At 38.7% G+C, this 27,204-nt stretch overlaps 1 protein-coding gene across 12 annotated transcripts in view; it reads left to right on the top strand.

Moving 5' to 3' along the window:
- Positions 1-27,204, top strand: part of DTNB (dystrobrevin beta) — a 241,145-nt gene that overhangs the window by 54,287 nt on the left and 159,654 nt on the right. For all 12 annotated transcript variants that reach the window (XM_069582811.1, XM_069582806.1, XM_069582810.1 and 9 more), the window contains exons 5-6: positions 10,116-10,201; positions 23,732-23,886. In XM_069582811.1, coding sequence (XP_069438912.1) covers positions 10,116-10,201; positions 23,732-23,886 — 241 coding nt within the window. The remainder of the gene's footprint in view (positions 1-10,115; positions 10,202-23,731; positions 23,887-27,204) is intronic.

Genomic DNA, 27,204 nt, shown 5'->3' with positions numbered 1-27,204 from the left:
GAGACTATCCCTGCATTTATTTTATTGGATAACTATTTCTTCATGCTTTTATGCTTAGATTTTTTAGTATTTATAAAGTATCTTTAAATATATCATTTATTAACTTGCTTATAGTAATACTTCCTTTTGAAGAGTGAATAAATCTTTTGGTAGTTCAAACTGTGAACCTAAAGTTGTAAGTGATGGTAAGCATTTTAAGTGGGGAAGATTCATAATTTGACCCCACCCCTACCATTCCCAGGATGCACAGTTGCATGCTTATAAACAGATTCTTAAACATAAAGGCTGTGAAAAGAAGAGCAGTGAAAAGAAAGGAGAACAGGAAAGATACACCCATTTGAATGCAGAGTTCTAAAGAATAGCAAGGAGAGATAAGAAAGCCTTCCTCAGCGATCAGTGCAAAGAAATAGAGGAAAACAATAGAATAAGAAAGACTAGAGATCTCTTCAAGAAAATCAGAGATACCAAGGGAACATTTCATGGAAAGATGGGCTCAATAAAGGACAGAAATGGTATGGACCTAACAGAAGCAGAAGATATTAAGAAGAGGTGGCAAGAATACACAGAAGAACTGTACAAAAAAGATCTTCATGACACAGATAATCACGATGGTGTGATCACTCACACTCACCTAGAGCCAGACATCCTGGAATGTGAAGTCAAGTGGGCCTTTAAAAGCATCACTACGAACAAAGCTAGTGGAGGTGATGGTATTTCAGACCCTAAAAGATGATGCTGTGAAAGTGCTGCACTCAATATGTCAGCAAATTTGGAAAATTCAGCAGTGGCCACAGGACTAGAAAAGGTCAGTTTTCATTCCAATCCCAAAGAAAGGCAGCGCCAAAGAATGCTCAAACTACCGCCCAATTGTACTCATCTCACACGCTAGTAAAGTAATGGTCAAAACTCTCCAAGCCAGGCTTCAACAGTATGTGAACCGGGAACTTCCTGATGTTCAAGCTGATTTTAGAAAAGGCAGAGGAACCAGAGATCAAATTGCCAACTTCTGCTGGATCATGGAAAAAGCAAGAGAGTTCCAGAAAAACATCTACATCTGCTTTATTGACTATGCCAAAGCCTCTGACTGTGTGGATCGTAATAAGCTGTGGAAAATTCTTCAAGAGATGGGAATACCAGACCACCTGACCTGCCTCTTGAGAAACCTGTACTCAGGTCAGGAAGCAACAGTTAGAACTGGACATGGAACCACAGACTGGTTCCAGATAGGAAAAGGAGTACGTCAAGGCTGTATATTGTCACCCTGCTTATTTAACTTATATGCAGAGTACATCATGAGAAATGCTGGGCTGGATGAAGCACAAACTGGAATCCAGATTGTCGGGAGAAATATCAATAACCTCAGATATGCAGATGACACCACCCTTATGGCAGAAAATGAAGAAGAACTAAAGAGCCTCTGGATGAGGGTGAACGAGGAGTGAAAAAGTTGGCTTAAAGCTCAACATTCAGGAAACTAAGATCATGGCATCCGGTCCCATCACTTCATGGCAATAGATGGGGAAACAGTGGAAAGAGTGTCAGACTTTATTTTTTGGGGCTCCAAAATCACTGCATATGGTGACTGCAGCCATGAAATTGAAAGACGCTTACTCCTTGGAGGAAAGTTATGATCAGCCTAGACAGCATATTAAAAAGCAGAGACATTACTTTGTCCACAAAGGTCCATCTAATCAAGGCTGTGGTTTTTCCAGTAGTCATGTATGGATGTGAGAGTTGGACTATAAAGAAAGCTGAGCGCTGAAGAATTGATGCTTTTGAAGTGTGGTGTTGGAGAAGACTCTTGAGAGTCCCTTGGACTGCAAGGAGATCCAACTAGTCTATCCTAAAGGAAATCAGTCCTGGATGTTCCATTGGAAGGACTGATGTTGAAGCTGAAACTCCAGTATTTTGGCCACCTGATGTAAAGAGCTGACTCATTTGAAAAGACCCTGATGTTGGGAAAGATTGAGGGCAGAAGGAGAAGGGGACGACAGAGGATGAGACGGTTAGATGGCATCACCGACTGAATGGACATGAGTTTGGGTAAATTCCGGGAGTTGGTGGTGGATAGGGAGGCCTGGCGTGCTGCGATTCATGGGGTCGAAAGAGTCGGACATGACTGAGCGACTGGACTGAACTGAACTGATACATAAAGGCTCACTAAACATCATTTACAAATCTCTCCTGCCTGCAGATTCATTCACCTCACACTTACTATGATTCTTAGTCTCTGATACCTCTCCTTTCCCCCATACTTAATGGTTCTCTCAACCTGACTTGTCTGTTCCCTCTGCACTATTGAGTTACACATTAACCCTTTGACGCATATCTCCTCACCCTCAATAAAGCCTGCGAAGCTAAGCACAGATAACGTTTGCCTACTCAGAAGAGCATGCAGTCAGAGGGGAGACGATCCGCTTATTGGTTGGGTGGGAGATTGTGTATGGAGATTGCTGTGTGGCTGTTGTGAAGAGGAAATTTGTTGGAAAGTAGATATGAGAGATGATGAGATAAGGGGCTGCACATTACTGATAATAATTAGTTGAGTTAAAGCTATGATAAACCTACAGCATATTAAAAAGCAGAGACTGCTTTGCCGATCAACGTCCATACAGTCAAAGCTATGGGTTTTCCAGTAGTCATGTATGGATGTGAGAGTTGGATTATAAAGCTGAGTGCTGAAGAATTGATGGTTTTGAACTGTGGTGGAGAAGACTCTTGAGAGTCCCTTGGACTGCAAGGAGATCAAACCAGTTAATCCTAAAGGAAATCAGTCCTGAATATTCATTGAAACGACTGGTGCTGAAGCTGAAGCTCCGATCCTTTGGCCACCTGATGCAAATAGCTAACTTATTAGAAAAGCCCCTGATGCTGGGGAAGATTGAAGGCAGGAGGAGAAGGGCATGACAGAGGATGAGATGGTTGGATGGCATCCCTGACTCGGACTTGGTAATGGACCAGGGAGCCTGCAGTCCATGGGGTCACAAAGAGTTGGACATGACTGAGCAACTGAACTGAACTGAATACACTGTTCTGTAAATGCATGTACAGCCTGCTTGATCTGAGGCCAGCTGTTGAGACCAGTAATAACCAATGAGTGGAAAAGGATACAGGTCAGTTGAGAAGTATAGCTGCTATTCTGTATTTGAATATAAGATTTTCTGAATCCAGGACTATTATTTGCAACAGAGTTGAGTTAAAGAATATTTGAATAAGGGATGCAAATTATTGTGAAAACAAGTAAAACCTGTGTTATGGCATTTACTGATGAGTACTTTCTTCACTGAGAGTTGAATTTGACCGGGTCTCTTGTCAGTATGCTGGGCTCTCCCACACTCTCCTGTCTGTCTGCATAGATGGCATTATTTTCGTTTTTGTGGCAAGGAATAGATATTATTTTGTCTCTTTAAAGGAAGAACACGAGATTTGGAGCCAGAAAGAGTTACTCATACACAATATGATTGATTCTCTTTCATCTTTCATTATGTCCTCTGATTTATCATTGCCTGTGAACTACAAGCTAGAGTCTTTGTATTTCATCACAAGCTCTGTGTTTGTAGTTCTTAGCTTTCAGTTCAGTTCAGTTGCTCAGTCATGTCCAACTCTTTGTGAACCCATGGACTATAACACACTAGGCCTCCCTGTCCATCACCAACTCCCAGAGCTTGCTCAAAGTCATGCCCATCAGGTCAGTGATGCCATCCAACCATCTCATCCTCTGTCATTTCCTTCTCCTCCTGCCTCAGTCATTCCCAGCATCAGGGTCTTTTCAAATGAGTCAGCTTTTCACATCAGATGGCCAAAGTATTAGAGTTTCAGCTTCAGCATCAGTCCTTCCAATGAATATTCAGGATTGATTTCCTTTAGGATGGACTGGTTAGATCTCCTTGCAGTCCAAGGGACTTTCAAGAGTCTTCTCCATCACCACAGTTCAAAAGCATCAATTCTTTGGCACTCAGCTTTCTTTATAGTCCAACTCTCACATCCATACATGACTACTGGAAAAACCATAGCTTTGACTAGATGGACCTCTGTTGGCAATGTAATGTCTCTGCTTTTTAATATGCTGTCTAGGTTGGTCATAACTTTCCTTTCAAGGAGCAAGCGCCTTTAAATTTCATGGCTGCAGTCACTACAGTTATTTTGGAGCCCCCCAAAATAAAGTCTCTCACTCTTTCCATTGTTTCCCCATCTATTTGCCATGAACTGATGGGACCAGATGCCATGATCTTAGTTTTCTGAATGTTGAGTTTTAGTCAAATTTTTCACTCTCCTGTTTCAGTTTCATCAAAAGGCTCTTTAGTTCTTCACTTTCTGCCGTAAGTGTCGTGTCATCTGCATATCTGAGGTCATTGATATTTCTCCTGGCAATCTTGATTCCACAGTTTGTGCTTCATCCAGTCCAGCATTTCTCATAGTGTACTCTGCATGTAAGTTAAATAAGCATGGTGACAATATACAGCCATGACGTACTCCTTCCCGATTTGGAACCAGTCTGTTGTTCCATGTCCAGTTCTAACTGTTGCTTCCTGACACGCATACATACATTCTCAGGAGGCAGGTCAGGTGGTTGAGTATTCACATCTCTTTAAGAATTGTCCACAGTTTGTTGTGATCCATACAGTCAAAGGCTTTGGCATAGTCAATAAAGCAGAAATAGATGTTTTTCTGGAACTCTCTTGCTTTTTCGATGATCCAGCGGATATTTGCATTTTGATCTTGGTTTCTCTGCCTTTTTAAAATCCAGCTTGAACATCGGGAAGTTCACGGTTCAAACACTATTGAAGCCTGGCTTGGAGAATTTTGAGCATTTGTTTGCTAGTGTATGAGGTGTGTGGGATTGTTTGAGCATTCTTTGGCATTGCCTTTCTTTGGGATTGGAATGAAAACTGACCTTTTCCAGTCCTGTGGCCACTGCTGAGTTTTCCAAATTTGTTGACATATTGAGTTCAACACTTTCACAGCATCATCTTTTAGGATTTGAAATAACTGGAATTCCATCACCTCCACTAGCTCTGTTCATAGTGATGCTTCCTAAGGCCCACTTGACTTTACATTCCAGAATGTCTGGCTGTAGGTGAGTGATCACACCATTTTGATTATCTGGGGCATAAAGATCTTTTTTGTACAGTTCTTCTGTGTATTCTTGCCACCTCTTCTTAATATCTTCTGCTTCTGTTAGGTTCATACTGGTTGGATGCATATTAAAAAAAACCTGAGAACCTTTTGAAAGTACCAAGAACAGGGTGGGTTTTAGGCATCTGAATAGTATCTTTATTCTCATGCCTTATTGGGGTTTGTATGGGTTTAGAAAGCTAAGGAAGTATGAAGAATTAGCCTGTTGATTTTTTAAAAAATATCCCTATGGTGAATTTGGGATTCCATTGAATTACAATAGTATTCTGATCTGTTTATGGAGAATTAACATTTTAAAATAAGCAATGAGTCTTTTGTTCATGAATGTGGTGTAACTATTTACATTTTCTTTTATTTCTTTCATCAATATTTTATAGTTTTCAGCATACAAATCTTGAACATACATGTTTTAAACATTATCTGCATTTTCATATTTTCTTGCTATTGTATTTCCAATTATCTTTTGCTAATTTATAGAAATTTGAATTTTCTATGTTGGCCTTGTATACTGCAACCTTGCTAAAAGTCCTTTATTATAGTATTTTGGTATGTTCTATACAGTTTTTTGGTGGGTTCTTTGGGATTTTTTACACTGAAGGTCATATTGTCTGGAGAAGATACAGTTATGTTTTTGAACTTTCAGTCTTTGTGCATTTATATTTTTTCTTGCTTTATTGCAGCAGCTAGGTTCTCTAATGTGGTATTGCGTTCTAACAGTGAAAGCAGTCATCCTTGACTTGTTCTTGATCTGAGGGAAAAAACACTTAATCTTTCATCATTAAGTATGATGTTACTAGCATTGTTTATTTTTTGAAGATGCCCGCTGAGGAAGTGCTTTTTCCCTCTGGTTTTCTGAGCATATTTATCAGGAATGGATGTTGAGTATTATTATCTGTACCTATTTGGATGATCATAGGGCTTTTCTCTTTACATTGATTGATTTTCAAATGTCAAACTAGTGTTATATCGCTGGGATAAAGCCCCCTGGATTGTGATTTTTAATTCATTTTTATTTAGCTGCATTAAATTTGCTCACATTTTGTTGAAAGTTTTGTATCTGTCGTCACAAGAGATACTGACTTGCTATTTTCTTTTGTTGTGATGTATTTAAGAGCTTTTGTTATCAGAAGAATGCTGGCCTCATAAAAGAATTGGGACGTGTTCCATCCTTTTTTACTCTCTGGAAGAGAGTAGAAATGCAATTATTTCTTCTTTAAATGTTTAGAATTTGCCAGCTTTCTGAATAAAGAGCTTTATTTTTTAGAAGGCTTAGAAATACAGATTTGATTTCTATAATGGATATGGGTCTATTCAGGCCACTTATTTATTCTTGAGTAAGCTTTAATAGTTTGCATTTTTCAAGGAGTAGCTTGTATTGTCTAGTTCATCCAAGTTGTTGAATTTATGGACATAAGTTTTTGTAATATTTCCCTATTATTTCCATAATAGCTAGAGAGTCTCTGCTAATACCCCTTTCGTTTTTTATATTTGTAATGTGTATATTCTCTCTTTTTTTCTTAGTCAGTCTGGCTAGAGGTTTACAGTGTTACTGGTTTATTCAAAGAACCAGCTTTTGGTTTCATTGATTTTCTTTATTGGTTTTCAGTTTTCAATTTCACTGATTTTTGCTCTTACTCATTATTTTTTTCCTTTTGCTTGTTTTGGGTTTAATTTGCTGTTCTTTTCCTAGTGTCCTTTGTTGGAAGCTTAGTTTATTGGCTTAAGAACCTCCTCTTCTAGAACAAGCATTAATTATTTATAAAGTGAAAAGTGCCCACTCTTTCATTGCTTTCCTTTGGCTGCTTGTTTTTGACCCTAAATGCAACTGTAATTTTTTCAGTATCCTTTCAGACAATTTATATGTATACAGGTATGAGAATATTGTTTCTACTCTCCTTTTTAACATAATTGCTAGATTTCATTCTAGCAATTATTTTGTTCAATGCCTTGCTTTGCTTTTTCACTTAGTAATCTATCTTGGATATAAGTCTCTGTCTTTCATATGTTTTTTCATTCTTTTTTAGGGTAGCCTAATAGCCAGTCTTCTATTAATAGACATCTGAAGATGGGGCCAGAACCTTGGAGGTTTTACTATTTTTTATATTTTGTTATGGAAATTCTCATTAATGGAAAATTTTATGCATTGCTGGTTAAATATCTTAAATGTTTTTTAGCCTGTATTTTTCCTTTTCATCTTTCTTTCCCTTAAACTATTAGTTTTGTCCAATAATGGTAACCCTCAGTTTCCCAGGATTCATTTTTTAAAGTTTTTATTCAGAAATTGAAAACACCTATGGAAAAATAGCTAAAACCAAAGTACAGTTTAATGAACTGGTCTAGAGCAAATATCCATATAAACACTCTGGAGGCCAAGAAATAGGATGTTGTCAGCACCCTGAAAGAACCTCTTTTTTCTCCTTTCTGTGTTACAGTTCCTCTCTCTCCCCTCAGAAGTAATCAGAATCCTGATTTCTGTGGAAATCTCTTCTGAGATTCATTTTTCCTTTCCCTTATGGAATTTCCTGGGTATTCTTACATCATGCAGTCTGTGTCTGCAAAAAATGTTTTGAGCACATTTACCTTAAAAATGTCATCAGCTGTGCAGCAAAGCTCGGCTTTTCTGTGGGAAGCACTTGCTCTCCATCCTTATTCTGCGGGCCATCAGGCTTGCTTACTCTCGCTTTGAGCTTCCAGAATGTTTTGTTTGGGTCATCTTTCTGAGCCCCTTCAGGATGGAGGCTGCATTCATCAGAGTTCTTAGTTGTAAGCAGTAGGAATCATCTCTGGCTAATTCATTAAAAGGATATGGGCGAGCCCTCAGCTTTCTAAGGTTGGGAAAGTAGGCTTGAAGACCACACTGCCAGGAACAGAGCTAAAAATCATACCACATAAGTGGTCTCAGGAAGCACCTCTGCCACCAAGCTGGGCATGGACATTGCTGCTTGTGCTCCAGACACCACTGACGATGGACTGTGGGTGCCACCGTGACAGCCCCTCTCTACTGTCAGCCGCTGCGTGTGACTGTTCCTCCTGTCACCATCCTCGCTGGGTGGATTCTTGGGAGTTCTTTCTTCTGCAGGTTGTTTTCTATTTGATGTCTTATTAGTGGAGCTTGTGTTAGGTGCCCCTGTCTTAGCTTCAAAGAAAGATGGGAAAACACATATTTTTGTTTTTTTCTTACCTTCCTCGTACTTTGGTAGTGGGAAGTATACATGTTGCATAAGGTAGGGTGTACGTTAATGTAGCTCTAGACTCAGCATTTGGATGGTCAGGGACCCAAAAGAGTTGTCCGCTCTAGAAGTTCTCTATCAGAAATCTATCACTTTTAAGCCAGTTTATGTTATTCTAGCCACTTACATTGCTAGTGTAATGCAATGAATGTTTGACATGGGAGTATTCCTTATTTCCAGATGATAATATTGCCAAGTACAGTATAAGTCCTGGACCAGATTCTGTGTTCTGATGAACTATATATTTTAAAAACCCGTCTGCCTACAATGTGGGAGACCCAGGTTCAATTCCTGGGTCAGGAAGATCCCCTGGAGAAGGAAACAGCAACCCACTCCAGAATTCTTGCCTGGAAAATCCCATGGATGGAGGAGCCTGGTAGGCTACGGTCCATGGGGTTGCTAAGAGTCAGACACGACTGAGCGACTTCACTTTCATTCTAATTTTAGCTGGTTTTAGAGAATTTCTGTTTTATCTTATTAGATGTAATAGTTAAAATCAGACTGTAACAAGCGTTTGTGTCCTGACAGTATTTTCACTGAGAATTTTCTGGCTTATCAACCCTTTACATTTTTTCCAGGTATGATCTTATTGTATACAAAAAGTTTTGGAAAATAGGAGACACTATATTAGAATTGGTAAATATGATAGGTGGACATATGATTTTCAAAACCAAGATGATACAGTTCTCATTATTGCAAAGGTATTTCACTCTAAGTTACTATGACACTTTGTAAGCACAAGCTTCATAAAATTAACACAAAAATGGGACTTCCCTGATGGCCCAGTGGCTAAGACTACATCCTCCAGTGCAGGAAGCATAGGTTTGATCCCTGGTTGCAGAACTAAAATCCCACATGTTGTATGCTGTGGCCAAAAAAGAAGCAGATGCTGTTCTTCAGTAAACTTTTAAAAAAGTTAATGCAAAAGCCCATTATATTTGTCATTTTATATATATGACTTAAAAACCCAGCTAGTGAAGTTTTCATCTTCTCTGAAACCAGGGCATAATTGAATGGTTGAAGCAGTGGCCGCAGGGGTTGGGGCCTTGCTGATATTGTCCTGGTTGTGCAGGTGGAATACAGCTTTACTTAGGGTAATCACTCACGTTCCACATTTCATCTTTCTAGTTCCTGCAGAAGAGTTCATGTCACTGTCCCTTCTCCTTCACTTTTCTCACATTGGTGATAGGAGAAGACGAGACACAGATGTCTCAGATGAGCTTCTTAGAATGAACACATGGTAATGTAAAGCCTGTTCCAGAAAAACAAATAGAGATAAATGTACTGTAAAATCTTTATAGCAATATGTATCCTGTTTCCTTAGTACAAAGAAATAAACTGTTGTTATAATATCCTGATGGGAGGACACATTTTTGAATCACTGTTCAAACCACATGGGGCCTCAGGTTTGAATACTCGAACACTTCAGCTGTGAATTTAGTAGATTAAGGTGGCGGGATGTTTATTTCAGGTTCCGTCCATTTGACCTTTGCCTACAAATCCAACAGAAGCTGTTTTACAGGGTGTTTCTAAACTCATTTCTAAATGAACTAGTTTGAACAATTTTCTCATAGCATATGTGAAGCCTTAATTCTATAAAGGAAAAACAAGAATACAAGGTTTCTAAATGCGGTAATATTGTAACATAAGTGCAGGAATCAGTTTACTGGTTGCTTGATATTTAGAGATACATTTGATTGCTTTTGTGATTCCAGATAGCAATTATTTCTAATATAATTTATTTTGCAGTGAGGGCCGAGGCAAGTTGACGGTATTTTCAGTTAAAGCTATGTTAGCAACCATGTGTGGTGGAAAAATGCTGGACAAATTGAGATGTAAGTATTTTTATATTATTTGAAAGATTCTATTTTCAAATTAGGACTTTTAAACACTTTTAAATGAATGTTTTTAGAATTTTGGATGATTATCTATTGAACGTTTTTGTTTTTTCTTACTACCATATCACTTTCTTTGCAGCTACTGGCTCAGAATATTCAAATTATGCCACCTACTGGTCAGATGGAAAAGTTGGTTGAATTGTTAGTTTTTTGGTTTTGGGTTTTTTTTTTTTTTTTCCAGTTTAAAGCAAGAAAACTGAAAAGGTTCAGTGATGTTGACATTAAAAAAATTCTTTTTCAAGCCGGATGCTTTAAAAATGCTTAAAAATGTTTTCTATGTTATTAAAAATTATGCTTGAAGTTAATTTTGTTGGTCACTTTTAGTTAGAAAATAAATTTCGTTACTTTTACCAGGCGTGGTCAGGTTTAGCCCTTAATCACACCATGCTTTATCAGGTGGTATTTCTCGTGATTAAACTGTTTTTTAGTACCTTGGAGTCAAGTGTAGTTATGTAGAAATTAACAGCCTGTTTATTCAGCTATCGTTATTTTTTTCCCTATTGGTTTTCAATTTTGGCATTGTGCTGTTCAGTGGATACTATTAGAAGGTGGTAAAATGAAGTGGAAGAAGGTAAAATCCACACTTAATTTTTCTGCCTGTCCTTTTCATTTATTCACTCTTTAGATAGTCCCTGACTGCCTCAGATACGCCAAGCGTTATGCTGGGTGCTTTACATATATTTTCTTACTGAGTCTTTAACATGCCTTTGAGCAGCGCATGATATTTTCTGTTCCACAGCTGAGTTAACTGAGGGGGTGAAACTGGGATTTCAACTCAGGCTGTAGATTCAGAGCCTGCTGTAAGCTGCTTTGTTGTACTCTACCCTGCTTGTCCTGTGACAGGAGACACTGTGTGATCCAGGTGCCCTAATACAAGTACCTGTGGAGTAAGAAACTGGCAGGTTTCAGGGAGGTGAGATTGAAGCTGTGGGTTTTCACGAAGTGTTGAGATACCTTGTGAATTGGTTTGTTGAAACTGGGTCATCTGTCCCGTAGCATTTCTCATGGGCTAGATTTCGGGTGATGTTCCTCTATGGTCAGTGGGTTTTTGTTTTAATTGAAAGGTATGGAGGCGTCATCTGATTCAAGTATGAGCTTTGGGGCAAGATCTCTTCATAGGTGCATTTGTTTTCTGTGCTTTTTCTTACATGTTACCGTGATGTTAAAAGTTGGAAAGTTAGGTGGCTCATTATATCTAGATTTGGATGCCTAAAGAAAGATCTTAGATAATGCATTTGGTCAGTGTTATCTAGTTATCTCTTTTCAAAATCAGCTGCAATTTAAAATGAAGTTTTGGTGGAAAAAATTATAGTTTTATTTAAATACTCCTCTGAGTTTTTTTCACACAGGATCTCAAAATATTACCCTTTGGAGCTGAAATTTCTTAGTTTTTTCTAAATTCTAGTGTGGTTTTTCGTAGGAAGATAATACAATATGGATGAAATTATGTTTCATTCAAACACAGACAGAAAGAAAGTTGGGCTTTTTTCTGCCTTTTAACGACGATGATACCAGATAAAGAAGTACTGGAGAAGCTGGTTGAAAATAGGAAATTGATTAACTGCACATTCTAGGTGATTCCGAATTCTTTCAGTATCTGTGATTAAATTTGCTACATTTATATACAGATTTTAATCCACTCCAGTACTATTGCCTGGAGAATCCCATGGACAGAGGAGCCTGGTAGGCTACAGTCCATAGGATCGCAAAGAGTTGGACACGACTGAGCGACTTCACTCACTCACTCACGAGCAGCTAGGTACTTGCCTGAAAAATCCCATGGACAGAGAGCCTGGCAGGCTACCATCCAAAAGGTCGCAGAGTTCAACACAGCTGAGCAGCATAGCACAGCTGCAGAAGAAGTTCAAAAGCCACATTAAAACAAAACAAAAACAAAACCCCACTATCACATGGATCCCTTCCATACTTCACAGAGAATTAGAATTTGCACTTTTTCACTAATAGTTACAACAGAGAACTGCAATAATTTTAGTTCTCAATCAATAATTTACATTTGGTGAAATTTTAGCCTATCTCTACTTTTTTGTTTTAATCATCCAGGGTGGAAACTGCTTTGTATAGTCTGTGCCTCCTGTTTTAAACAGAGCTTACTGATCATAATTTAAACACTTTTCATCCCTTAGGGATGTCATTCTGTGATACATTTAGGGCTGATGGTGAAATCCTGGGTGGTTTGTTCCTTCTCGTCTTTTCAAACTGCTGTGCTTTTTCAGCTCTTGGATTTCTGGTTATCGGTGGTGGCGGTGTATGTTTGTGTCCTTTAGTGCTGGTAAACATGATGGTATTGTCAGTGCTCCAGTCTCTACAAGCCTCTCTTTGCTTCTGGTCCACTTTTCATATGCTACGATGGAGGAGACATAACCAGCCTTCTTTGTATTCTATTGAAGTACAAAAGAAGCGATTGCTCATATTGAGAGAAGCACTCACTTTCGTAGTATGATCGTCAGTTTTGGCTATTGTGAGAATCCATTTTTCCTTTGCTTTCTAGTCACAGCTATGTCCTATTTAGTTGAAGCGGCTGAATAATAGTGTAGCAGAAATTAGCTGTAAGACTGTATTGTAACATCAATTGATATTTGACCATTTATTCACTTTTTCTGCCTCCTTATTCCCTGTCTTAGTTCCTGCAACCTCCCATTGACTGTACTTTCGCTGTTGTCTCTGTTAATGTTTCCATTGTTAGATTTTTCTAATTTATGGAATATGCCTTCGCATTTCTACTTTTATTTTGATCTTTCTGCTTTTTACCTGTTTGAGGATTTTTTTTTTTCCTTTAATTTTCTGTCCTTCCCCCATTTTGGGCTTCCCGCGTGGCTCAGATGGGAAAGAATCTGCCTGCAATGCAGGAGACCCAGGTTGGATCCCTGCTTCGGGAAGATCCCCTGGAGAAGGGAATGGCTACTCACTCCAGTATTCTTGCCTGGAGAACTCCATGGACAGAGAGGAGCCTGGCAGGCTACATTCTTTGGGGTCACAAAAAGTTGGTCATGACTGAACGATGAATACTTTTACTTTCCCCCCATTTTATTTGATCTGTTTTTGTTTGCTTGCTTGTTTTATTTTTAAGATAGCATTTTAAATGACTTAACCAATATTTGTGTTTTTAGTTTGAGACATTTCTTAATTAGACTTTTCAGGTCTCTCTTAAGTAAGTTTCTGTTCCCAGGTATCATTCATTTATAGATAACCAGTTAACTCTTATGGCCTTTAGGGACTGTTTCCAAGATTCAAAGGCAACTTGTCAGGATTCTAAATACCAATGATTTATAATCAGAGAATACAGACTTTAATTATCAGCATGATGAAGACTCAATAATGTCAGGAATCCTCAGAGAAACAAAATTTACAGACTGTAAGCCCATTATTGATTAGACCATACTTATCAATTAATTTAACTGTGTGATTTGCTTGGCCTAATTCTGCTGTTTTCTAAGAAACTTAATCTCTTATTCAAACCCCATCTGTCTTACTCTAAAAGATAGGAACAGATGATTCATGCAATTTATTTTTAAATCCTTGAGAAAACTGGTGCCATCATTTTGAAGGGCCGTCTGACAGTGTATATCAGAAAAGCTCTAAGAATATTTGTATCCCGTAACTCAGCCTGTTTCCTGTTTATCATGAGGAATTAAAAATCCCAGGTTTTGTATATATTTGTTGCAGCATTTTTTATAATATTCGAAGACTTGAAACAGCTTTAATGACCAAAAGTGAGAGCTTAGTTACAGTTTGGGATACTGACAGGATTGAATACACTGCCTTTAAAATTATGCTTCAGATCAAAATCATGCATCAATGTAATGCAATTTTAAACAAAGAATTATTATGTGCATAAAAAAAAATCCCCAAATGATAACACTCTGTTAGGCATTTTCTCTGAGTTGTGGCATAAAATGGTTAATAATAATTTTTATTACTTATTGCTTTTGTGTGTTTTTGATAGACCACATTTTGAGTAGCCGGGGGAAAGATGACCTGAGGTGGTGTTTTTGCTCAGAACTGGCAGTTCTAACATTTCAGTTGATTTGCTTCCTTGATGTTTCATTAACAAACTATAGGGAGTCAACCTTTGAAGTTATAATGAAGCAGTTTCACCTGTTCAAAATTAAGCATCCTCTGCTATAGTCTTTAACCACCTGTCACTGCTTATTTATCGTGGCTAGTACTCTTAATCATTCCTTCCCTTCATTAGCAGGAAGTGACTCTTTAATCCGGGGATTTGCTCACATTCATATTTCTCATGTAACCAAAATGTTTTAAAACTGAAAGCAAGAAATGACTGCCTCATCTGCATTTTATGTAAAAGAAAAAGATAAACCAAAAGCAAGGGAGGCCTGGAGACTTGCCTAGGGTAGTTCCTGACTGAGTCAATACTAGAAGCCCAAGGCATGGCTGTCTCCCATCCTCCTGCCTCACTTCGACTTAGTGAATGATGTAGGAATATTCATGAGTTTGAGAATGAAATATACACTTGGATTTAGTTGCATATAGATATTTATAAATATGCAGATGTGTATACATTTTGTGTGTGTGTGTGTGTGTGTGTGTGTGTGTGTGTGTGGTTTAGGTTGCTCAGTTGGTAGAAAGATGGCAAGAGAAGATGAGAGTCATTTGCCAGCAAAGCTAACATAGAAAAGAAAGTGGCTTTCTTTTCAATAGATTTGAGTCCTTTTGTAAACAGTCCTGTCACCTTGCAGAAGTGTATGGTTGGTCATGCAGGGACAAGAAGGGAATGGATAGATGCAATGAAGAAAGCCAGGGTCATTATCAGCAGGAAAAAAAAAATCAATACATATGTGAGGATGGTAGAATAGTAGCATTATTTTGCTACTACACAAAGGACAGAATATTTTTGAAAGTTTGTACCTGTGTGTGTGTAAGGGCTTGATTGTGGGTTTTTCACAAGGGAGAAAGCCTATATTTTTATCTGGAGACAACTAGTGGGAAATCAGCATACCTTCTTTCAGAGGTGTATAAATAGAATTACTGGGGAATTAATCAGTGATCTGGGAAGCAGTTTTTTCCTTTAATTCCAGAAGGGTTTAGGGCTTTAATTAGAGGGCTAGTTGAATTCTGGGGACGTTTTTTATTACATTTAATTAGCTCTTATTTATTTCTTTGCTAAGATTTTTTTATAGGTATATAGAAAATCATATTTGCTGTTATAGATTCATTGTTACATTTCATTTTGTTATAGATATGAGATGTACTTGGATTCATTGTTATAATTTCATTTATGATAAAAAAATCTAGCAATTATTTTCAGTGTTTTTCTTTACAGATATGAGAAGCCTAGCTTAAAAAAAAGGAAAAACTGTTTTAAACCACTAACTCTAGAAGTAATGACTTCTAAGTAATTACTTAACTGTACGTTCAGTTTTAGTCTAGCAGTATTTCTCTTCAACCACCCAACAAACATATTTCTGCTTGTTCTCTTACTAGTGTAATATAAACCTGTTAAGTTATAGTTTCTTTTCTCATGGACTAAAAATTTTTTTTTGTTTTTTATAACTACTACCGCACAATTGCACTCATCTCACATGCTAGTAAAGTAATGCTCAAAATTCTCCAAGCCAGGCTTCAGCAATACGTGAACTGTGAACTTCCAGATGTTCAAGCTGGTTTTAGAAAAGGCAGAAGAACCAGAGATCAAATTGCCAACATCCGCTGGATCATTGAAAAAGCAAGAGAGTTCCAGAAAAACATCTATTTCTGCTTTATTGACTATGCCAAAGCCTCTACTGTGTGGATCACAATAAACTGTGGAAAATTCTGAAAGAGATGGGAATACTAGACCACCTGACCTGCCTCTTGAGAAATGTGTATGCAGGCCAGGAAGCAACAATTAGAACTGGACATGGAACAACAGACTTGGTTCCAAATAGGAAAAGGAGTACGTCAAGGCTGTATATTGTCACCCTGCTTATTTAACTTCTATGCAGAGTACATCATGAGAAACGCTGGGCTGGAAGAAGCACAAGCTGGAATCAAGATTGCCAAGAGAAATATCAATAACCTCAGATATGCAGATGACACCACCCTTATGGCAGAAAGTGAAGAGGAACTAAAAAGCCTCTTGATGAAAGTAAAAGAGGAGAATGAAAAAGTTGGCTTAAAGCTCAACATTCAGAAAATGAAGATCATGGCATCCAGTCCCATCACTTCATGGGAAATAGATGGGGAAACAGTGGAAACAGTGTCAGACTTTTTTGGGGCTCCAAAATCACTGCAGATGGTGACTGCAGCCATGAAATTAAAAGAGTCTTACTCCTTGGAAGAAAAGTTATGACCAACCTAGATAGCATATTCAAAAGCAGAGACATTACTTTGTCCACAAAGGTCCATCTAGTCAAGGCTATGGTTTTTCCAGTAGTCATGTATGGATGCAAGAGTTGGACTGTGAAGAAAGTTAAGCGCCGAAGAATTGATGCTTTTGAAGTGTGGTGTTGGAGAAGACTCTTGAAGGTCCCTTGGACTGCAAGGAGATCCAACCAGTCCATTCTGAAGGAGATCAGCCTTGGGTGTTCTTTGGAAGGAATGATGCTAAAGCTGAAACTCCAGTACTTTGGCCACCTTATGCGAAGAGTTGACTCATTGGAAAAGACTCTGATGCTGGGAGGGATTGGAGGCAGGAGGAGAAGGGGACGACCGAGGATGAGATGGCTGGATGGCATCACCAACTCGATGGACGTGAGTCTGAGTGAACTCTGGGAGTTGGTGATGGACAGGGAGGCCTGGCGTGCTGTGATTCATGGGGTCGTGAAGAGTCCGACACGACTGAGTGACTGAACTGAACTGAACTTTGTATGTGTTATATGACCTAGTAACTAAGTATAACTGAAAATAATACTTTTTTTTTTTGAGGGGAGCAGTTAGCCATTTCGCCATCTAATCAGTACTGCTGTGATTGAGTTAGGTATAAATTTGATGGTGTGAATGTATGCACGTATGTTTTTATGATTCGAAGCCATGTACATGAGTGTATGTACTTTGTAGCTGAAGTCTCTGATCTTGAATATAACTGCTAGTGTATCAGTTATGAATACATGGAGTGGCATCAGAAAACCTGACTAGGAGTGGCATTAAAACCATCAGGATTTGTTTTTCTCGTGTAAAAATAAGTCCAAAACCTGGCAAGTTCACGGTTGGTACCGTGGCTCAGGGAATCTCATTAGCATTTGGGTTCCTCCTTTTTTCCTGCTCTGCCATATGACTTGCCTTTTAGGATTGTGAAGCTGGAAACTTAAAATAATCCTAATTTTAGCAATTCCTTTATTCTCTAATCCAGTTTGCCATCAGCTTCAGTTGCCTACAGTGTGATGTCTTGGAGTTGACCACCCCTCCCCCCATCTGCTACTCACTTCCTTGCTTGTGCCTTGTTTACAAAGTTTACAAAGTTTTCCAGCTGATGTCTCCAATCTCATTCTTCCTCTTTTATTCTGCCAATCATTAACAGTCTGATTTCTTGAAACCTAACTTTCTAAATTGCCGGGGTCCAGCCCCGGTGGATCCAGGGTGATTCGAAGGTGGGGACGGAGTCGGCGTCTTTGGAAAAATACATATTTAATCACAGATATAGAGAGATTAGAAATGGATAGTGTAGTAGGAAGATCAGTGGAGAAAAAGAGGCTGAATAACTTAGATTACGTGGAATAGCATCCATGCTCCAGATGGGAATTCAGCCAGAAAAACGGGAGCAAGAAAGAAGCAACATGGGGGAATCAGTCTTTCCGGAAACTGATCCGATTTCTTTATTTTTGGGTTTGTTTATATACCTTTCGTTACACATAGGGATGAATACAGAGTCACACGGGGGTCAGCAGTCCTGACCTTTATCAAAATCAGGTGCTTCACATAAATGTATAAAAAAAGGTCTTAGGAATATTACATCATCTTCTGGCCATGAGTGAGACCTGCTGACAGTTTATGACCCTTTCTTTCTGATAACCAAAAAACTTATTTTTTCCAAGGGTGTTTTTTCTTAAACCAAGCACCGCCCTCCAAATAAAGTTACATTCCTATAGGGTGAGGGTGTAGTGAGTTACAATCAAGAAAGGAATTTATTTAACCCAAGGTTAACATGATTAGTCTTAAAGGTTAATACTTATTTCTCCTGTATGCTTAAAGGTTAATACTTATTTCTCCTATATGTTAGTTATATTCATTATAAGGGTAGGGAACATGGAGATTTAGCAGCAAACATCAGCCCAACAAATGAAAATCCTTTCACCAATGCTCCCCTTAAGATCTATTTAGTCTTAAGATATGATAGTTACATTTTTACATAGCAAGGACACAGTGATTTATAACAAAGTATAGTGATCTATTACAAAAGAGAAAATCCATTAACTCAAAAAGTCTAGTATTGCTAACATCAAAAACTACTATATTTCCTTTGCTATATTCCAAATACATTGATTAATATATTCCCAGGTGCCTAAGGATATGGAGGCCTGGCGGCAATCATTGACTCAACAAGAAGAAAAAGTTCTATGTTAATTAAGACTCTCAAAATACTCCAAAACTCTCTGTGCTGTTTATGGTTAAGAGGTAGTAAACAATCATGTGCCTAGTGGCAGCAGTATGGATAATCCTGTCACACAAGCTAGTCTGTCAGCAGAGAGGTTTGACCTGAGACATCCTTGTCCCACCCAGAGCAGGGAATTAGCAGCAATTATTGACACAACAAATGAAGAACCCTTCACCAATATAATTCCTAACCAACACACTATACTAATAATTTCCAACTCCCCAAAAGATTTTGCCTTTAGTAAGTCTAAAACATCTTGTGCCTCTCAGGTTAGGAGGCTGTAGACAATCACATTTGGCCGGACGAACCTATACAGGTGGGCTAGATAACCTTCAGAGGAGTCCGTAAGCTGAAACACTCTTGTCACGCCCAAGAATTTTTATTGCCTTGGAGCTGCACGTTTACTCCTTCTCCAAGAGAAACGGTTATGGGGGAGAGCCCCCCGTAAAGTCAGAGGTGTAGGTGAGAGCATAAAACAGACTCTGGTTTTGGGGTTAGATGCTCGGGAACAGGGGGTTTCCTGAGGCTTGATCACGCCTTTGCGTATGCCAAGCCTCCTTCCTCATGACCTTTGCCATGGGCGGAGTTCCTCACGCTGGCCCCCGGCACTAAATATTTCTTCCCTACTTTTAAACCAAATTCAAATTGTTTCCTCTTTGAGTTTTCATTCATAACGTGATTACTTTTCTTACTGAATCTTTATTTATCTTTCCTTCTCCATATAAATTATCATAGAACATTCTCTTCAGTGCACTGTTTCCTGTCTGCCATCACTAACACACTGTAAACTCCCGCCATGGAGATTTTTATCCTACTCTTTTTCCTCAATTGAAATATGGTTGATTTGCAATATTATATTAGTTTCAAGTGTGCAACAGAGGGACTCAGTATTTTTAGAAATTATGCTCCATTTAAAGTCATTATAAAATATTGGCTATATTTCTATGTTATACAATATATCCTTGTAGCTTATTTATTTTATACATATTAGGTTGCACTTTTTCATCCCTTAACCCTCATTCCCCCTTCCCTCTCCCCACTGACAGCCACTAGTTTATTCTCTGTCTGTTTCTGCATTGTTATACTCATCCATTTGTTTTATATATCTCTGTTCTTCTCTAGTTGTGTCCCCAAACCCCTACTCCCACCATGTCTTTACTTCGTTTCAAATCCTAGTTTTCAAGGCCAAGCTTCTAAACTTCTTTCTTACAACCCCTGCCTATGTATTTTTTTTTTCTATTCTACACTACATTTTGAAGAAGTACAGTGTAGTGGAATGTCTTTGGAATCAGTGTGAGTTTAAACCTTGATCTAGACGTAACTTTTTGACCTTAAGAAGTTTAACTTTTCTAAGCTAGTTTCCTTAGCTATGAAGTTTAAACCATTACGTGCATACACATGTGCACTTGCACTTGCACGTGCACGCATGCACACACACACACACGCACACTGTGTTTTTGTGACAGTAAAATGGGGTAATGTTTAGTAAAGTTTCAGTTCAGTTCAGTTGCTCAGTCGTGTCCAACTCTTTGCGACCCCATGAATCACAGCACGCCAGGCCTCCGGGTCCATCACCAGCTCCCAGAGTTCACTCAGACTTGCGTTCATCGAGTCAGTCAGTGATGCCGTCCAGCCATCTCATCCTCAATCGACCCCTTCTTCTCCTGCCCCCAGTCCCTCCCAGCATCAAAGTCTTTTCCAATGAGTCAACTCTTCGCATGAGGTGGCCAAACTGGAGTTTCAGCTTTAGCATCATTCCTTCCAAAGAACACCCAGGGCTGATCTCCTTCAGAATGGACTGGTTGGATCTCCTTGCAGTCCAAGGGACTCTCAAGAGTCTTCTCCAACACCACAGTTCAAAAGCATCAATTCTTCGGCGCTCAGCCTTCTTCACAGTCAAACTCTCACATCCATACATGACCACAGGAAAAACCATAGCCTTGACTAGATGGACCTTAGTCGGCAAAGTAATGTCTCTGCTTTTGAATATGCTGTCTAGGTTGGTCATATCTTTTCTTCCAAGGAGTAAGCCTCTTTTAATTTCATGGCTGCAATCACCATCTGCAGTGATTTTGGAGCCCCCCAAAATAAAGTCTGACACTGTTTCCACTATTTCTCCATCTATTTCCCATGGAGTGATGGGACTGGATGCCATGATCTTCATTTTCTGAATGTTGAGCTTTAAGCCAACTTTTTCATTCTCCTCTTTCACTTTCATCAAGAGGCTTTTTAGTTCCTCTTCACTTTCTGCCATAAGGGTGGTGTCATCTGCATATCTGAGGTTATTGATATTTCTCTTGGCAATCTTGATTCCAGCTTGTGCTTCTTCCAGCCCAGCGTTTCTCATGATGTACTCTGCATAGAAGTTAAATAAGCAGGGTGACAATATACAGCCTTGATGTACTCCTTTTCCTATTTGGAACCAGTCTGTTGTTCCATGTCCAGTTCTAATTGTTGCTTCCTGGCCTGCATACACATTTCTCAAGAGGCAGATTAGGTGGTCTGGTATTCCCATCTCTTTCAGAATTTTCCACAGTTTATTGTGATCCACACAGTCAAAGGCTTTGGCATAGTCAATAAAGCAGAAATAGATGTTTTTCTGGAACTCTCTTGCTTTTTCAATGATCCAGCGGATGTTGGCAATTTGATCTCTGGTTCCTCTGCCTTTTCTAAAACCAGGGATTGCAAGATGAAAACAAAAATCCCAGGATAATAGTGTTAAACAAAGTTGAAGTTTATTTTTCTCTTATATTAAGGAAGTCCAGGGGTATGTATTCCAGGATTGATATGGTAGCTTTGTGTTCATCTGACACCCAGGCTTTCTATATCCCTCTTTTCTATCATTCTGGTGTATGATTTCTACATAAAGTTTGAGATTACCACATCGTCCAGGGCTTCCCTGATGGCTGAGACAGTAAAGAATCTGCCCGCAATGCAGGAGATCCAGGTTGGATCCCTGGGTTGGGAAGATCCCCTGCAGGGGGGCATGACAATCCACTCCAATATTCTTGCCTGGAGAATTCCAGGGGCAGAGGAGCCTGGCGGGCTACAGTCCATGGGGTTGCAGAGAGTTGGACAGGACTGAGTGACTGACACTTTCACTTTCACTTTTCATTGTCTAAGGTGGCTGCTGGAGCTGCAGCCATCATTCTGGAGCTGCATTCCAGATAGCAAGAGGAGGAAGGAAAAAGGGATCTATTCCAGGGCAGTCAGCTTTCTTTAACCAGCCTTCCAGGAAATCTCTCACGACCTTTCTGCTTATAGTCTCCAGACACCTAGTCACATGACTGAAACGTATTGAAAGAAGGCTGCAAAGTGTGATCTCTTAGCTGGGTACATTGCTCCACAAATAAAATTAGTGTTCTATTACTAATGAAGGAGGTAAGAATATTGGGTGTCTACAGGCACAGCTTGAAGCAACTTAGCACACCACACACACAAGCAGACTGAGCCATAGCAAATGGTGAGGTTAAACTAATATCATATGCCTCCTTTCTGTTCTATTTAAGTTAGCTTAGCGTTTAATTCTTCTTTCTTCATATGTATCTTATTTTTCCCAGTTACTTTGGAAGTGTCTTGAGGGATAAGGACCATGTATCATACTTCCCTGTTGTGTTTCAAAATACATAGCAGAATGCTTGGCACTTGGACCACTCAGTGAGAACTTAGTATGTATTTGTTAATTAATTGATTTTACTTTCCACTAGGACTATGTTTCTTTTAGCCACTTGTTGAATTTTCCCCTCCTAATGGGTATTTAATGCTTTTCCCTCAACTGCAAACTAGCAGCTATCATGAAAGGAATGTGCCAGAGATTTTCCTTTGATAATTTTCTGTTTTCTGATGCCTTAATAGTTATCCTGTAGTGCTGATGATCTAAATTTTATCTTTCTTTGATTAACATATTTTAAATGTTTCTTTTTTTTCACCTAGTGATTTGCGATAAAATCCCCAGATTGAACCTAAAGAGTAATGTTAAAATGTATATTGTATGTATCTATTACATACATATTTCTAATATACCTTTTTATTATGAATATATAGAATATTATTTTTCAAAATACCATGGTTGAAAAGGCCTCAGGAAGTTTTTTTTCTCCGCATATTTAACTCACTGATTTGTTTGTAAGAAAGCTGAATAATTTGAAAAGAAAGCTTAGGTTATAGTTGTCAAGTTGATTTGAGCTCCAGGTTATTTTTCTTTTTCTCCTCAACTACGGGTGAGAAGAGGAGAATTACTAACCAGAGATAGAAAGCTCTCTCTAAGAAGATAAAGAAATAGTAATACTACTGGAAACCTCTTTCTCAGCTGCTTGGGTCAGACATTATGTAAAAACAGAATCTTATAGTATCAAAGGATCTTGTGATAGAAAAGATAATGTGAGTTATTTTTATTCTACTTTAGAACTTACTAAATGGAATGTTTTAAATGAACATACTACATAAGAATACATTACATCATTAGTATATGAATACACATGTATAATACAGTTTCTTTCACACCCTTCACCAATATTCATACACTCAAATATGTATATGCCTTATATAAGTACATACATAAATGTAAGAGATAAAGGTGTGCTGCTACAAATTCTTCTTGGAATAAGGTGAGGTGTAAATAGGTAAAATAAAAAGTTATATATTATCCAGTTACGTATGTACGTATGCTCAGTGGACGTATGCAAATGGTTATGTGATCTTTTGGTAGAGTATTCAATGATTGGGAAAGAGGAGCCTTCTCAGCAAAGTAGCCACACAGTGTGAAAGAGATTGAGAGTACATGTTAACTAAAAATCATAGTAACTTTATGATACTTTTTAATGATGCTTTTGGACTGATATACAAATGACATACAGCTGTTTATAAAAAGTTGGTGTTTCTTTATAGTTTGACTTTATTTGGTTTTATTCTCATAGATGTTTTCTCCCAGATGTCAGATTCCAATGGCTTAATGATATTTAGCAAGTTTGACCAGTTTCTGAAGGAAGTTCTGAAGCTCCCAACAGCTGTCTTTGAAGGGCCATCTTTCGGTTACACAGAGCACTCGGTCCGCACCTGTTTCCCACAGCAGGTAAGGACGGATTAATAGAACGTAGGACTTGAAGAGCTCTCATCTGCCCCTCTGCCTTTAGTCAGATTTTCCCAGATTGCTTCACTCTAGGGATATAGGTCTTGAATATGGGAGGAAAAGGAGCTTTAAATCAGAGGAGGGAGTATAAAAAAGAGGGAGGATCAAAAATTCACCTGAGAACTCTTTTTGGGAGAGGGGAGGGAAGTCTTTTCTGAAAAAAATGATAAGATTTGAAATATTTCAAATTACTAAAAGTTTCCAGGAAGATATTTGAGATGAAGTATTTGTATTATTGCTACTAGACATATATTGCTCTCCCTAGTGAGTTATTAACTGTGAAATATAGGAATTTTTATATAAAACTCTGTACAGTTCAGATCATTGTTTCCTGAGCACCAAAGACAAGCAATGCTGTACAACTCTCAGCTGTCAGCTCACAGTCTCTCAAGAGTATAATGCCATTTTCATATAAAAGAAAGATAGATTTGATTTCTTCTTTATTCGTGAGTGTCCTTATGTGGTCTTACTCCAGAGGTTAGTGTGAGTATATTCCTGAGATCTTGACTGTGCCTCAAAGAACTCAGAGCAGAGTGGGTGCTCGCTGTAGCAGCCATTTTTTTTTTTCCAGGTAGAGATGAGATAACAGAGCTTCATGCTACATTTAGAAAGTTCTGGAAAGCAAAGAATTTTTAAAAATCTATGTTAAATCTTCCCAGATGGTGCTAGTGGTAAAGAATCCAGCTGCCAATGCAGAAGATGTATGAGACACTGATTCAATCCCCTGGTCATAGTTTGATCCCTGGGTCGGGAAGATCCCCTGGAGAAGGGCATGGCAACTGACTCTGGTATTCTTGCCTGGAGAATTTCATGAAGAGAAGCCTGGTGGGCTATAGTCCATAGGGTTGCACAGAGTCGGACACAGCTGAAGTGACTTAGCACACATGTTAAAATTAGTGGGTAAAAGATGAACGGATATAGGATACGGACGTAGTTTGAAGGTGTCTCGCCATAGAATATTAATTATAAGGGAAACATAGCAGCTTGGCAGTAGAGAAACCTGTCAGATACCACTTGAACCAAGTGATCAAATCCCCGTCTCCAGCAGAGGGAGGGGCTGACAATCCTATTTCCTAGTAGGGTGCCCTAAGAAGTAGCCAGGATGATTTCTCTTGAGAGAAAAGCACAGTCAGAGTCTCACTGGGGAAACATTCAATAATGCCAAATGCAGGATTTCTACACCATAACTGGCCCACACACTTTAAAAGGGCAATGTCATGAAAGACAGAGAAAGATTGAGGAGCTGTTCCAGATTATAGGAGTCTAAAGAGACATGGAAACTGAAACACAACCATGATCCGGATTGTTGTTGTTGTTGTTGTTATAAAGGACATCATTGGGACAACAGAGAAAATCTGAATTGAAGCTTGTGGACTAGATAATAGTGTTCTGTCAATACCGTTGATTTCCTGAGTTTGATACTTGTATTTAATCAAGAGAATATCCCTTTTGTGGAAGTAAAAAGTTATTTAAAGTTAAAAGTACATCTCTTCTGCAGTAACATTTGAGGAGTCTGGGTTAATGGCAAATGGGAATTTTTAAATAATCTTCTGATAGGCTTTCCATAAATCTGAAATTACTTAGAAGTAAAAGGTTAAAATGGCTTTCCCTGATAGCTCCGGTAAAGAATCCGGTAAAGAATCCGGTAAAGAATCCGGTAAAGAATCCGGCTGCAATTCAGGAGACCCTAGTTCGATTCCTGGTCGGGAAGATCTGCTGGAGAAGGGATAGGCTACCCACTCCAGTATTCTTGGGCTTCCCTTGTGGCTCAGCTGGTAAAGAATCCGCTTGCAATGCAGGAGACCTGGGTTCAATTCCTGGGTTAGGAAGATCCCCTGGGGAAAGAAAAGGCTACCCACTTCAGTATTCTGGCCTAGAGAATTCCATGGATTGTATAGTCCATGGGATCACAGAGAGTCGGACACAACTGAGCAACTTTCACTTTTACTTTCAAAAGGTTAAAATATGGGATATTTAGCCAGGCCATAGAATAACATATATCCATACATATATCCACCAAAAGTTATATTACAGAACTTGCTGGAAATTCTGACTTTGTTTTCCTGGACATTGAATAAAGTTTGGCAAGAGTTGACTGGCATATGATTATGTGTGTGTGTGTTTCCTAGGTATCCTAACTAAGCAAAATTTATAGTCTCTGTTAGCAAGCCTCTCATTACCATTATAATCTAGTGTGCATTATTACCATTTTCATTGATTTGAAAGACCCTTTCCACGCCTGACATCTCTCAGAATCTCTCGTTAGCCCGTGGCATCTGACCGTTGCTTTTGGCAGGTGGTGGTTATGATGGGTTGTCATTTCCTGCGCATATGTAATAGCTTGATCATAGTTGTTGCTGTCTCAGGCACTTCAGCTGAGTTATGTCCCCTTTTGGTCCTGCATGTGCTGTCATTTCAGATGTCCTCAGAGAGAGTATACTCTGATTCAGCATTAAAAAGTTGTTGTAAACACAGAAGGTTGTGGACATAACAGAAATAAATTTCGCATTAGTGAGATAAATATTCATCATTGGAGAAACTACATATTTTCTTACAAAGCAATATCAGGTGCTTTACAGAAGATTTTCTTTCTTCTTCTTCTTCTTTTTTTTTTTTAAGGAAGATATCCACAAATAGATGAAGCCGTGTTTTTATCATTGAGATATGACCAAAATCTTGTCAGTTGAAGCAGTGCCACTGAACCTTGCAAAATTGCCAAATCCTTCTGAATAGATGAAAGGAATTTCAGTTCATCAGGAGGCTGGTGGGACCGATTCACATGTCATGAAGGATTATAGTTAATTATGTCATTGAGTTAGTTTAATTGGCTGAGTGTTTTTCTTTCTTAGTGGTGGAAAAAAAAAATAATGGTGCATCTTACAAATGATGGTGTCTTAGATTGGATGAAATACAGCATATAACATGGATTTTGATATGAACAGGTCTATGGTAATGAGGCCTATATTGCTGGCTTTCGTTAGATTGAACAAAATTGCAGTGAGTTGAAACTGAGATTTTACCCTAAGTTAGGCCTGTGGAGGAGAATGTCTTGCTAAATTATTCCTTAGGTAGAAATGACGATGGCTCCAAGATTGTTTTCTTTTTTTAAAATTAATTTTTAATGGAGTATAGTTGACTTATGTTTTCATTTTTTTAAAGGAGATTTTTCAGTTAACAATGCTTACTGTGAACATTCCTGTAGAAAAGGCCCTGCCCTCTGCTATTACTCATGAGCTGAGATCAGGGTCTGATGGTTCCCTG

The sequence above is a fragment of the Ovis canadensis genome, chromosome 3 (genome assembly GCF_042477335.2).
Source record: "Ovis canadensis isolate MfBH-ARS-UI-01 breed Bighorn chromosome 3, ARS-UI_OviCan_v2, whole genome shotgun sequence".
Classification (NCBI taxonomy): Eukaryota; Metazoa; Chordata; class Mammalia; order Artiodactyla; family Bovidae; genus Ovis; species Ovis canadensis.
This window is presented reverse-complemented; position numbering and strand designations above follow the sequence as displayed.